At 57.8% G+C, this 14,238-nt stretch overlaps 1 protein-coding gene across 1 annotated transcript in view; it reads right to left on the bottom strand.

The window, feature by feature from the left end:
- The window catches only part of TP73 (tumor protein p73), a 75,368-nt gene that overhangs the window by 19,484 nt on the left and 41,646 nt on the right, over positions 1-14,238 (bottom strand). Inside the window, exon 4 of the mRNA XM_055419417.2 lies at positions 1,303-1,545. Within this exon, the coding sequence (XP_055275392.1) occupies positions 1,303-1,545 (243 nt within the window). The remainder of the gene's footprint in view (positions 1-1,302; positions 1,546-14,238) is intronic.

The following is a 14,238-nucleotide window of genomic DNA, read 5'->3' as shown; positions in this document are numbered from 1 at the left end:
TTGCCAGGGGCTATGAGTGAGCATGGAGCTGCTGTTCCTGGAGAAGGTGATGTGACCCCATGGCCAGGACCTGCCAGGGGTCCACAGGGCATGAACCAGAGCCAGGCTCACTCTCCCTTCCTGGGGGCAGGCAGGAGACCTGGCAGGTCCTTGGGGGTGCCCTTTCCTGCCCCATGCCCTGTGTACCCAATGCTCAGAGGTGAGCTGCTAGTGTATCCAGGGGTTTCGGAGTCTCTACAGCCTTTACTCTGCCCCAGCGGGGACATCAGGCAGCCTGTTTCTCTCCCAGCCACAGTAGGGACAGTGCAGTTCCCATGCCAGCACCACCCCCCGCCCCGGCATCTGCGTAACTCTGAGAAGGTGAACTAGACTACCCTGCATGCACGCTAATTCGCTTCAGTCAAGTTTGACTCTTTGCCACCCTGTGGACTGCAGCGCGCCAGGCTCCTCTATCCATGGGATTCTCCAGGCAAGAATACTGGAGTGGGTTGCCATGTCCTCCTCCAGGGGATCTTCTCAACCCAGGGATCAAACTTACATCTCAGGTTTCATGCACTGACAGGTGGGTTCTTTACCAGCCCAGTCCTGGACTATAAATGGGTCAGTAACAGATTCTACCTTTTGGACTGTAGGAAGTTTCAAGGGTTAACATAAACTCAAAGAGCTTAGGGCAATAGCAATTCACAACAGCAATTCTGGGGAGCAGTAACCGTGGGCGTGCAGGATGCTCTCAAAGTTGGCAAATCTCGATGATGGGGGGTAGGAACATGCAGATGTTCCCAAGGGCACGGAGGCAGGACCTGGGGTCCGCAGCCTTGGGGCTCCATCTTGACCTCCTGTCTCACACCCACGCTTGGAGATGACAACCCAGAGACAGAGCGGGCAACACCTAAACACGCCTACGACAGAGGCTTCTCGCCAGCCCTGCACTGCCTGGAGGAGGTGGCCTCTATGGACCCAGGGCCCGAGCTCAGATGGCTTCAGGTGTCTGAGGTGGGAGCCTCCTGTCCACCCAGGATAAAATTCAAACCAGAGCCCCAACCCAAGCTCAGGGATGCTGGCTAGACAGTCTTGATGAGAACAGTCTGCTTCTGTCCTCACCGGGGACGAGGACATGTCCATCCCCTCTGGGGCGCTGTGGGCGGCTCTGTGGGAGGCTGGCCCACTCTGGCCATGCGTCCGAGGGGTGGGCACACCCAGCCTGAGACCGCCTCCTGCCTGATGCTCCTCCTGGCCAGGTGGGAACCCTGAGCGGACACAAGTGTATGTGGTCAGCCCCTCCCCGCCCTGGGTGTCACTCACCGTCCAGGTGGCCGACTTGGCTGTGCTCGACTGCTGGAAGGTCACCTCGAAGTGGTGGGGGCCAGGGTAATCGGTGTTGGAGGGGATGACGGGTGCGGGCGACATGGTGTCGAAGGTGGAGCTGGGCTGCGCGTAGGGCGAGTGGGTGGGCACGCTGGCTGCGTGCTCTGGGGTGTAGGGGCTGGCCGAGGCCGCGCGGCTGCTCATCTGGTCCATGGTGCTGCTCAGCAAATTGAACTGGGACTGGCGGGAAGGGGAGGAGGGAGGGGGAGACACACAGTCAGACTGAAGAGTGGAAGCCATCCCGTCCGGGGAGGTGTCCTGTTACAGGAGCCTTAAAGGGCCAGCGGCTCAGTCATCCCAAATATTTCCTCGGTGCCCCCCCACCCCGACAGGTCACTACTTGTGTTGGGATAAACTGACATATTCACCTCGCCCTCCTCTCTCCATCAGCCTCCCGGGTGCCAGGGCTCCTGGGGCTCTGCTGAGCACACCTGGAGGGAGCTGCCTGTGGGGGCGGCTCCCAGAGCTGATGCCCTGGCTGCACTCTCTGGGGGCAGCACCTGGCTCAGCATCCTCATTTCTTGCCACCCCAACCCTCCTCCCCGCTTCAGTTCAAAGTGGGAAGAACTCGCCCCAGGGAACCAGACTGAAAGAGGGTGCCCCAGGGTGCAGGGGGCACACCCCAGGCTCCGTCCAATGCAGGGGCTGCTCAAGAGGCTCTGGGGGTCCAGCCCTGTAGGGCTGGGGGCTGGATGGTGGCTGAGCCAAGAGTCACTTTCCAAGGGCAAGGGCGCCTACAGGCTGCCTCCATCTATCAGCATCTGAATGCCCCCCCACCCCGCCGCAGTTCCCCCTGCTAGCATCTTCCACACCCTCTGCACACAGAAGGAACTGGAACTCAGCCTCACTGTGTGGGCGTGTCCCCTGGGTCACCCTCTGCAGGGTCCTGACCATTAGTCCCTGCCAGGAGCTTAAGGGAGACCCCAGCAAAGGGAGGGGGTGCCAGCCCATGCTTCAGTGCCTTGAGGGCAAGGCAGGGCAGAGCCCCCCAGGAGGGCTGGCACAGAAGACCCCCCTCCTGATTAGGAGGCTTCAAGCAGGAGGTGGTTCAAAGGGTGACACAGTAGCTGACAGGGACCAGACCGGCTCTAACCGCGAACGCTAAACCGCTCCTTCTCTGCGCCAGCTGCGCTCCGCGGAGCTGTTCCTCCTCACCACCTGGGGTGGGCGCTGCCGCCCCCACTTGCGGATGAGGAGACGGAGGGTGATAACCTGGGGACTGTGAACTAGGGGACTTGCGTTTGGCGGGCAGGGAGCCTGGAGTTCCCCTAGCGGGGTGAGGGTTAGGGGTGAGAAGGAGGGCCAGAGGTGGGGGAGAGGATGGGACAGTGGGAGGAGAGAGGCAGGACCAGACAGTGGGAGGGGGCCCTCCTGCTCTGTCCTCTTCTCCATAGTGAAAAATAAAAGAGCAAGTTCCTCCCATGGATGGTCAGGAGAAACTCCGCCCTGGGGCAACCCATGCTCAGCACCCCTCTGCACATCAGGAGGCTGGGGCTCCATAACCCAGAGTCCCCTCCCGCTCAGTACTCCTCCCCAGGCACGCATTCTCCTGGGCCCCTCCCAGCCTGGGGAGGTGATTCCTCCCCTGAGGTCTGCCCAGCCTGGAGGAAGCTCGGCTCAGGCTCCAGCGATGATGGAGCAGGGAGGTGACCGGTAACGGACAGCAGGCGGCTGGTTCTTAGCAAAGCCACTGCTCCCTGTTCCTCCCGCCCACTGTGCCTCCCCGAGGTGGGTGCCCCGGCCCCGATGGCCGACTGCCACCCAGTGCAGATCGTCTGGCAGTGGGGCAGAGCCCCCAGGCCCACCCGTGCCCTCCCCATCAGGGTCAGCCAGGCTGGGTGAGGCCAGCAGGACACAGGCATGACACCCTGGATGGAACTGCCATTGGACAGATCCCTTTTCTATTTGAACCTCCAGGGCCATTCCCTGTCCCCTGTAAACCTGGGGCCCCACCACTGGTGGGACAGGGAGCCCTGCAGGGCAGACCCCACTTCCCCGTCCCATTGAGCCTCCTTCCCTGGTCGGTGCTGCACCCCACTGCCACAGCCTTCCTAACCTCTGTGCCTTCACCTGTAAGACGAAGCGGGCCCGGTGCCCACTGCCTGCCTTGCTGGAGGATGAACAGACTGCAGAGGCCGAGTGATGGAATATTATTCTTCCACCATCAGAAAGAAATGAGCTACTGATGCCACAACCATGCGAAGGTCCAGACACAGAAGCTCGGACGTCTTCTCTCTCTATTGACATGACAGTCCAGGGACAGCAGATCCCGGGGGAGAGACACAGGCCGGGGGCGGCCAGGCCTGGGGTGGGGCTGCAGGGGGACGGCTCAGGTGCAGGTTCCCTTCTGAGACTATGAAAGTGTTCTAAAATGGGCTGTGGTGATGGGTCCGTGTATCTGTGCATTTTTAACTGAAATATAGTTGATATCTGTCGTGTTAATTTCTGCTGTGCAATAAAGTGACTCAGTTACACGCATCTATACATCTTTTTCGTATTTTGTTCCATTCTGGTTTATCACAGGATGTTGAATATGGTTCCCTGTTGGCAAGCCACTCCAGTACTCTTGCCTAGAGAATCCCATGGACAGAGGAGCCTAGTAGGCTGCAGTCCATGGGGTCGCTACTAGTCGGACACGACTGAGCGACTTCACTTTCACTTTTCACTTTCACGCATTGGAGAAGGAAATGGCAGCCCACTCCAGTGTTCTTGCCTGGAGAATCCCAGGGATGGCGGAGCCTCGTGGGCTGCCATCTATGGGGTCGCACAGAGTCGGACACGACTGAAGCGACTTAGCAGCAGCAGCTGCACTGCCATATAGTAGGGCCTTGCTGTTTATCCATTCTATACATACTAGCTTACATCTGCTAACCCCAAACTCTCAATCCTTCCATCCTTACCCCCTCCCCCTTGGCAACTCTAAGTCTGTTCTCTATGTTTGCAAGTCTGTTTCGTGAATATATTTTAGAAACCACTGAACGGCATACTTCAAACTGCATACTGCAAACACTGAACTGCACACAGCTGTGCTATGTGGTAGGTAAACTGTAACTCAGTAAAGCTATTGAAAACAAAACAAGGGACCCTGTGGATCCTCACCTCTCCTGAGCCCAGGCTGTTCTGCGGATGGGGGGATTGACAGCCATCCCCTCCCGAGGGCCCACCTGGGGGTCCCAAGTGCTCTCACACCCTCTTGCTCCAGGAGAGCACTGCTCTGTGCCCCTCTGGTTTATGCCTCCCCACTGGACTTCAGACCCCATAAGGACAGACCTTGTCTCACGGGCATCAGTGTATCCCCACATGGACACAGGAAATGCAGCCGGTGTGAACTGAGCTGTGCTGTGAGCACAGAGAAGCGACTCCAAGGACTTAGTGCCAATGAAAAGAATAAAATAAAATACCTCGTTCACAGTTCTATATCGATGGCATGCTGAAATGAGCACAGTTTGGGATAAGTAAAATAATTCTTGAATTATTTCCATTGCTTCTTTTCACCATTTTTTAATGTGGTTACCAGAAAATGCAACATTATATATGTGGTTTACATTCCGTTTCTCCTGGACATTAGGCACAGGATCCTCAATCAGTAGCCGATGAGGGACTCACAGCTGGAATTATTGTTATTACTGTGAATTATGAGGGACTCGTAGCTGAAATTATCGTTATTACTATTATTACTATTAATTATCAGCACGCCCTTTAGGGGTGTAGTGCATTTCTCATTATGGTGCGGTTACTCAAGAGGGTTCCTCCCCTCGAAAAAGAGGGTGGCTGGACAAGACAGTGAGCAGTACAGGGATGAAGGGATAGATGGATGGAGGGAAGGAAGAATGGAGGGAGGAATGGTGAAGGGAGGGGTGGGTGGGTGGAGGGATGGATGGACAGAGGGAGGGAAGAAGCGAGGGAGGGATGGGTGATGGAGGGGTGGGTGGGTGTGTGGATGGATGGACAGAGGAAGGGAGGAGTGGAGGCAGGAGCAGAGGGAGGGATGGATGGATAGTTGAAGGCATGGAGGGACAGAGCGATGGATGGAGGGGCGGGGGGGCAGTAGGATGCCCCTCCCACCATATGGGTGCCCAGGAAAGAGCATGGCATGGGAACCAGCTCCCCCATCACAGGAGGCCGAGAGCCCTGTGGGTCCTGGGGGGAGGAATCCCAGCCTGCCCTCATTGTTTTTCTTTTCTAGGCGGTAAGCATGGCCCCTCTGGAGGGTCTTCCCTGTCTCTCCATTGAAGGCTGCAGGGAGCCTTCCTTTTCTTGGCCGCAGAAGCGTCCTGTGTCCTGAGCAAGGTGGCCCAAGCCAGGGATCTCAGGTCTGGCCTCCCTGCTCCATCCCCAACAGGAAGATGGCCCAGGCCAGCGGGGCAAACAGCCCTTGCCTCCCAGTTCAGGAGAGGCGGGAGGCCGCCCCACGACAATGTGTTCAGATTTTAACTTGTCCACATTCTTTTCAGATCTGAGGCGGGTGCCAGGGAATTAGTCATTGAACCAAAAGGAGCCGGGCCGATAGGATCTACACGCCCAGCAGCCACAAAGCAGGGAGGGGGATGACTTCCAGCGGGCTGGCCCCTGTGCAGGAGACCTTAATGAGATGTGGGACCACCGAGTCCAGAGAGGGTCCTGCCCCTTCTGCAGGCCCTTCTCTTGCTCCAACCTAGGTTCAGGGGCTTCCTGTGGTCTGGGGTCCTGGGAAGCCCCACCCCGCCTGCTTGGGAGCTGGAGGACAATGGCCTTGTGCTGGGTCTGGCTCACGGGGGCAGATGCTGTCCCTGGGGATGTTGGGGCTGCCCCTCCCTCCCTCGTGCTTCCCCAAGGACACTCTGCCCACAGCCCAGAGCTGGCTGTCCCTGCGGCTTTTCCCTGTGGCTTTGAGTACATCTGGGAACCTGCAGATTAGAAGCGAGGCACCTCCATCCTGAAGGGCCCTTTCTTTCCTGCCCACAGGAAACTTCACATTTCCTTCCTCCTGACAGGAGCCTTACTGGGGAACCCCTGCCCCCCAGCCCCAGCTGCTAAACAGGAGCCTGGACCAGGTTGGGGGGTGGGGGGTGGGGAGAGGCCAGCGTGGTGCCTGAGGTCCAGGGTGGTGCACCCACCAGAGCCTGTGGGGGAGGGGGGTTCTCCCAGAAGCTGAGACAAGACCCACTTGGCAGCAGCAAGGAACTTGGGCAAAACCAGGACTTTTTTGGTTTGTTTTGCTTTCAATAAGAACTCCCAAGAGAGTGGGCTGATCGGGACACGCCCGGCCCGCGGCAGCCCACAAGTGCCTACATGCGCGTGCAAGGCTCTGGGCCCGACCCAAAGAGGGCCATGAGCGGGAGTCAGGAGTCGGAGGATGGCCTCTACTCCTGCATCTGAGGAAGCGCCCAGCCTGCTTCTGAGGTCTCAACGCCCAATGGGCGGGCAGGTGGGGTGGGAGCACTGGGAGGTGGTCAGCCGAGCCAGCCCATTTCAACCCTCAATGCCTCTGGCTGAGCAGGACGATGCCCCAGGGGCCTCTCCCACCAGGACCACACAGCCCCTCCCAGATGGTCCTGTCCATCTGCTCCACAAACACGTGTCCTGAGGCTCTCTGTCTACTTAGAGCAAGATGCTGAGCTGGGGTAGATGGGCCAGAGCTGCCCTCTGGGTGCCTGTGGTCTGCAAACCCACACGGGCAGGGCTTCTGGGTTTAGAGTGCCTAGGTTTATGTCCCAGCCCCCGCAGGGCAGCCGAGCTTGCTCCTGGGGTCAGTGTTTCTCCAGCAGGAGTCTAGGGTGGCCCCATTTTTGCTCTGTGTGGGACAAGGGCATGCCTCGGGGCCCTGGGCCGGGGAAGGTTGGGGCAAGGGTCCCACCTCAGGCGAGTCAGCAGAGTGAGGAGGTTAGATGGGGAGGGAGGGGAGGGACCAAGGCGGCCCTGGATGGCCCTGGATGGACACCCTGCTTGGCCTCCGGAGTCCCAGGGAAAGGAGGGGGCTCCCCGAAAAGCAGTGGGGAGAGGCCCAAAGGGGGCTGCCCCTGGGTGGGGTCCCGTACCAGCTCCTGCCCCACTCCCGCCCCCACCCCCCTGTACCCAGCCCCCAGCCTCAGGGGCCTCCCTTCAGTCCCTGCTGATCAGCTGTGGGTTTTGCCCAGCACAGATTAGCCCCAGACTGGATGCTTAGAAGCTCTGGGTTGAACGAACCGGATCCTGGAACTCACAAGTAGACCCCCCAAATCACACATGTCCATTGTACCTGGGTGCGAAGCAAGCTTCAGCCCATGGCAGCCCTTCTGGGAGACCCTGGTGAGAGTGGCCCCATGTGCCAAAAGTGTCTCTGCCTGCCCTGGGGCTGGGCTGCCTCTCAGGGAGGGCAGGGAGGCGTCCCCGCTGCGTCCTCCTCTGTCCCCCACCAATCGCCATCCTAACCAGGCTTCTCCAGAACCATGGCTCCCCTGGGTCCGTCCTTCCACCGTGAGCTGTGTTCTGTAGGTTTATAAGCATCCCATTCACGTGTTTATCTATTTAGAATTTGTAAACCATCTCAAATGATTTTGGGGGGATGTACCTGGAAAATAAACTGCCTTTTACAGCCTGTGTCCCCACCCCTCCTAATCTCGTGCCTCCCTGTGTCCATGACCATCTTCAGCAAGGCGCCAGGACGCTAAGATCAGACACCAACAACACAGACCACGCAGTCAGAGATCCAGCACAGATTTACAATCAGGGACGACAAGCACTGATCTCTGGAGTAAAACACTTTTTTAGTGAGCATGGCAACTGAAAAACTTGTCAGTAAAATTTAAAACAACTCTGGAGGCTGAGTAGAGGGAATGCGGAGCTCAAACACTGATTCAGGGAGCATCTGTCTCAGCTGCAAGGACACACCCGCACCTCGGGGCAGTGACAACAGCTCCGAGGGAGCCCGTTTCCAGCCTCCTCGAGACCCTACAGGCGGTCACGAGGACCCCAGGGTCTTTGCTTGTGCTGTCTCCCACTCCCACTCACCCCCAATGCCAACTGTCTCCTCTAACTGCACCACCTCTCAGGCCTCACCTCTTTCCCGAAGCCTCCCAGGCTCTCCCCCCGTTTCTGTTTTCCAGGGCTTCCTCTGCTGCTTCTCCGGGTAGAGTAACTGACGCAGTGACGAACACCTGTGTGGGTCCACATCCACTCCCACCTTTCACCAATGGCTTCTGAAGGTCAAGCAGTTAATACACTAAAAAGCTGAGAAGGGTGCCCAGCACCCAGCGTGCATGGAAGCGTCTGCTCTTGTTCCCACTAGCTCTCTCTCCCCCACCTGCCCCAGGTGGGCACGAAGGCCACAGTCCTGAGAGCTACTGTGTGGACCGCATCGTTTCCAGTTCCTCCTTTTCCAAGCCACAGGAAGGCCAGCTCACCCATCCTGCATTCTCCCGCATTTCTGGCAGAAATGGAAGTTTCATGCTTTTAAGGTTTCTCCTACTCATTTAAGGTCTGGTGAGGAGAAGACTGTCACTGAGGGTACCCTCCCAAGGCCCTGAGGATCTGTCCCAGAAAGGATCAGAGGGGACTCAGCAAGGGACAAAAAAGACAGGACAACTCAGAAAGTGCCAAGAAGCCTGTCTGGCGGGGACCAGCGTGAACAGGGACCCAGGACGAGACACATCACTGCAGGATCCCACCGTACAGGGAGCAGGGTGGGGGGAAAGAGAAACTTCCCTGAGGCATGGGAGCCCTGACCTTAGACACGGGGCTCCTCCACCACAGTGGGCCACCCATCAGATGCCTTCCTCCTGCTCTACTTCCTATTTCTACGTTAAAAGCCTGCTGAGTTTCCTGCACACCTGCAGCCACAGAAGCAGCTGGCCAGCACCCAGTTCATGGCCCCCGAAGTGTGTGCCGTGGCCCAAGTGCAGACCTTATCAGAGCCTTGAGTACAGCCAGTATGTGGGGTATCTGGGACGGAAAAGTGGCAAGGAGCACTTGCGGACCTGGAGCTCCTGTCCCCACAGGAGCCAAGCCTGCTCAAGGAGGGATTAGGGGAGGGGGAGGACCTGCCACACCTTTGGCTCTTTCAAATGGCCCCCCTTCTGGCAGAGGGCAGAACAGTTTGACAAAGAGCTGTTCCCTCCCCCAGAGGCAGGGTTGAAGTTCACCCACATGGGGCAGCGCCCAGGTCCTGCCCCCAGGGAGTGCTGGGGGCCCCTGCCCGTCCCAGGGCTTCCAGACCCCACTGGCCCATCCCAGCCCTGCCTTTTCCAGGTGGCCTGGCTGCACGGCTCTGCCACTGTGTTCTCAAGAGGCCATGAGCCCTGGTGACAGTGGCCAAGCAGCGGAACACTCACCAGCTATGTCCCAGGGCGCCCGTGTGGGCACAGGTTTGCCCCCTGGGGAGTGGGTTGGGGTGGAAATGCAGGATTCTATAGAAGCTAGCAGCATCCTGGGAAGATGCTTTTCTGGGCTGCCCTTCATCCCTGCTCCTTCCAAGAGAGGCAGCGGCATTTGAGTTCCCAGAAGATTGAAAAGAACTGAAGGATCAGTTTGTCTTTTTTTAATTGGGAGGTGGGGGTGTCCCTTCTCCTCTGGCTGTAAGCCTCCACACCTTTGTAGAACCCACTGCAAAGGTCTTACACCCTTGACCCTCAGTTTGTTTTAGAAGCTGAAAGTGGGTCTCCCAGGATTCACGTCGGGCCATGCGTCGGACTGCTCTGCGTGGAGAGGGCAAGCAGGAGACAGTTGGCCTGGGTGCCCTCCCCAACACCCCCGCCAAGCTCTCCTTGCTTTTTGACTTGTGGTAGGCATACAGGGATCATGTGCGGGACCCTCGAGAACCAGCAGGGAGGTCTGGCTGCCGAGTTGGCCCTACCCATGTCCCCCATCCTTTCTCCGATACTCCTGACAATGGGCAGATGTTTCCCAAATCCCAAGAAGCCCAAACGCAGGTCCCAGCACAATCCACCCATGTCCTCCCCAGATGTGCAAGGTGGCAACCACCAGCCCGAGGCTTCACTGCTTCCTCCGTCTTCCTTCCCTCCCTCTCTCCTTCCTCTTCACTTCCCTCCATCACTTCCCGTCTCCTTACCTCCCTCCCCTCCTTACTTCTCTTCCTCCCTCCCTCCCTCAAAACCTTGCTGGCTCCCAGCAGACCCACTCATGCTGCCTCCACCTGCCTGTCTGCTGCACCCAAGTCCCCCAAAGCCTGCAGCTCCCACCCTGCATCTAGCACTGCACCAGGGTCTGCAGACAATCTTCACAACCCCAAGGGAACAGGCTCTAGGCTGCCCTCCTCTGCACACCGGCATCCCAGCTGTGCAAGGCTTCCCCACTGGCTGGCTGTTCTCCCCCAGAGAACACTTCAACCTTTCACCCCATGGAAGCCCAGAGCCCTCCAGCTCACAGCAGGGGCTCTCTGTCCCCTCTTGCTTCTTCCTTACTCCCTCCAGGCCCTGCTCTAGGCTCACCTCCCCAGAAAGCCTTCTCCAGCAGCCTGGCTTGGCTGGTCCCTCCAGGCCAAGGGCTGCAGCTGAGCCCAAAAGGCATGGCCCACAGACCCATCCTTTTCTTTCCAGGTGGGGCAACCTCCTGCCATGGGAGCCACATCATCCTACCGCACCTGTCTGTGTGGTCTGGTGGGGGACTTCTCTTTGGAAATCAGGTAAATATAGTAAGTCCCCTACATATGTACAAGTTCCGTTCTGAGAGCTCATTCGTTAAGTTCAATTTGTTTATAAGTCCAGAAAAGTTAGCCTAAGTATCCAGCTAACACAATCAGCTATACACTACTGTACTGTTCAGTTCAGTTCAGTTCAGTTCAGTCGCTCAGTCGTGTCCGACTCTCCGCGACCCCATGAATCACAGCACGCCAGGCCTCCCTGTCCATCACCAACTCCCACTGTACTGTAATAAGTTTATAATACTTTCACACAAATAATGCATAAAAAACAAACACAAAAATTAAAACATTTTTAATCTCACAGTACCTTGGAAAATACAGTACAACAGCTGGCACACAGGGACTGGCATCGAGCAAACAGGCAAGAGTCATTGACTGGAGGAGGGAGAGGAGGTGGGAGATGGTAGAGCAGAAGGGTCGTCAGCAATACAAGACGGAGGGCAAGCTGCAATGTCACTCACGCCTGACATGGACGGCACGGGTTCTAGTTCCTTGCTGGATTCAATTCTGTCTACCCTCCTGAGAAAACGATCCAGGGATGACTGGGGAGCAGCTCTTTTTCTCTCATCTCAGATGACACGGCAGCACCGGATTGCACTCTGAACGGCTGCCACAACCTCTGTGCACCATTCTACATTCCAGTCTTGTGCCTCAGAAAAGAACAGTGTCTCCTCAAACAAAGAAAAACCCTGGGACTTCCCTGGTGGTCCAACGGTTGAGAATCCCCCTGCCAGTACAGATCTGCCTGCCTGCCGATGCAGCGGGCTTGATCCCTGGTCTGGGAAATAAGATCCCATGTGTCCGGGAGCAACTAAGCCTAAGGGCCATCAACTGCTGAGCCTGCGCTCTGGGGTCTGCGAGCCGCAACAAGAGAAACCACCACAAGAAGCCCTTGCACCGCAACTAGAGAGTAACCTCCACTCGCCACAACCAGAGAAAACCCACACGCAGCGACGAAGACCCATGGCAGCCAAAAATAAATAAAATAATTAAAAAATGCATTGAAAAAGAAAATCTGCTTGCCATTTCTTGCGTTATGAGTCTTCTTAGCAGCACCAGCTATATCACCACTGCTTTTGCACTTGCTTCTGGACCTCCTGGGCTTGACATGAAGCCACTGCACCACCATACTTGATACAGTAAAGACACGAAAGCTCAACCACTTGGAGTGGATGCACACACATGACAGTGGATGCCAGACCTGTGAATAACTTATGTGACTGCATCTTTGAAAGTTCGCAACTCAAGGGTTCCCATGTGGGGGACTTACAGGAGCATTATCTGTGTCCTCCTCACGGGACCAGAGCGTGCATCCAGATTGGAGGGGGGCTGGGTGCAAGGTGCTGGGCCCCCTGCCCTGTGGCCCCTCCCTATTTCCCTCGGGCTCAGATGTCACCTCCTACAGTGTGAACCCCAGCCTGTCATTCCCATCCCAGGGATGTACAGTACCTCCTAACCCAGGCCTCCACCCTGGTGACCCCCTTCATCCTGCTCCCCGCACTGGAGGAGGGTTAGCATCACCCCAGGTTTGTGGACCTGGGGTTAGATCTCAGAGGTTCTGCCTGGGGCAGATCATCCAGGTACCCCATCCTCTGCTGCCATGCTCTGTCTGCTCTGACCCCTGTCCCTTGCTCCTCGGAGGAGGATACCAAGACCAGACTTTCAAAATCTAGAGCACGAAACTTCCAACTCCGCGATTTTCCCTGGCAGGCATGTCTGGGCTTGGGCACAACCTCGCCCAGAGGAAAGTGACTGACGGGCCATCTGGGCTTCGCTTGGAGATAACCCGTCCCACTCAGAGCGGGACCTCCAGCCCGCTGCTATTTCCCACAACGTCTCCCGGAGTCTGTGATTAAACGGATGGAAATGCCAACAAGATTCAACTTGTGCTTGGGGGGAAAGGCTCCCGCTCCTCCAGAAAATATGCACACACGCTCTCCTCTCTCGGGGCCTTGCCCAATCCTCACCAGGGCCGTGTGGAACTTTCCACACCTCACACCAGGAGAACATGCCCCCAGAAGCTCCTGCTGCGCTGCCACTGAGGGAGACTTGTGTCTGCAGGACCCGCGGCCGGAGCCTTCGCCTGCAGACGGCGCTGCTGAGACAGTGAGGACCTGAGCGCATCCGCAGGGTTCCTCACGGGTCTGGGGTCTCAGACTGCACCCCTGCTGGGCTCTGAGGAGCTGCCCCATGAACAGGCAGGTGACCCACCGAAGCAGAGTCTTTTTTAACCACTGGAAAAGGGGCCTGGTCCACGTCCCACAGCTCCCGGGGTGCCTGGAGGAAAGAGATCCTGGAGGAAAGTGGGGAGCTTGGTGACCCCTCATAGGCACAGCCAGCGGAGGTATGGTGGGGTATTGGCTCTCCTTCCCCCCCAGCACCACTGGGGGGCAGTCAGCCCTCTCCCCCACTGCCTGCAGCCCCAAAGCTCGACCCATGTATCGTCCATTTATCCTTTTATGTCTGTCCATACTGAAGATGCTAAGCAGGAAGACACAAAGGGGCCATCATCAGGGTGTACGCACTCCTCAGTGGGGAGACTGTGACAAGTGCAGTGAAGGGGCAGGGAGGCGGTGGTGGGAGGGGAGCCACCTGGGGCCCTGGGGAGGGACGGCCTGCGCTTACCCAGAAAGTCCTGCAGGCCGACCCCAGCCCCGCCCTGCAGCTCTGAGGCCGGGTCCAGCTTCCCGGGGTGTGGGAGGCAGCTCAACCTTTCAACCCAGGCACTGGGAGACAGCACTGGGCGGGCACCAAGGCACGGCTGGTCCATACTCTGCACCCTCCGGAGCTAAGCTCGGAGAGTGGAGAGTAGAAGAGGAATGAGAGAACCGGCGAGTGAGGCTTCACTACAGCCTGAAGACAAAGGAAGAGAAAAAACAAAAGCAGCCCAGTGATGGCCCAGGCTGTGGGGCTCTCTAGGCAGGAGGTGGAAGATGCCACTGGCTACCCGGGTACTGGGTACCAGGACGTCTAGACTCAGACATTGGCGGGGGGAGGGCCTTCAAGCCAGGGAGCTGCAGGGCCGAGGGCAGGACACTGGTCAGAGGAGCAGAGCTCTCCCTCAGGGGCCTGTTGGGGCCTGGGAGGGGGAGGGACGCTGCTCCATGATGCGCTGCGAGAGGCTGGCACAGTCGGGGTCAGGCTGACTGGCTCCTGATGAGAGCAGGTGCAGCAGAAAGGGGCCCAGAAGAGCTCCCGCGTGCTGCCGAGTGAAGGGCGGAAGGGTGGGTTTTCCACCACGGGGACGGGGGGATGCC

The sequence above is a fragment of the Moschus berezovskii genome, chromosome 17 (assembly GCF_049115385.1).
Source record: "Moschus berezovskii isolate FMDL1 chromosome 17, NW_MosBer_1.0, whole genome shotgun sequence".
Taxonomy (NCBI): Eukaryota; Metazoa; Chordata; class Mammalia; order Artiodactyla; family Moschidae; genus Moschus; species Moschus berezovskii.
Note: the sequence above shows the minus strand (reverse complement) of the source record. Positions and strands in the feature narration are given on the sequence as shown.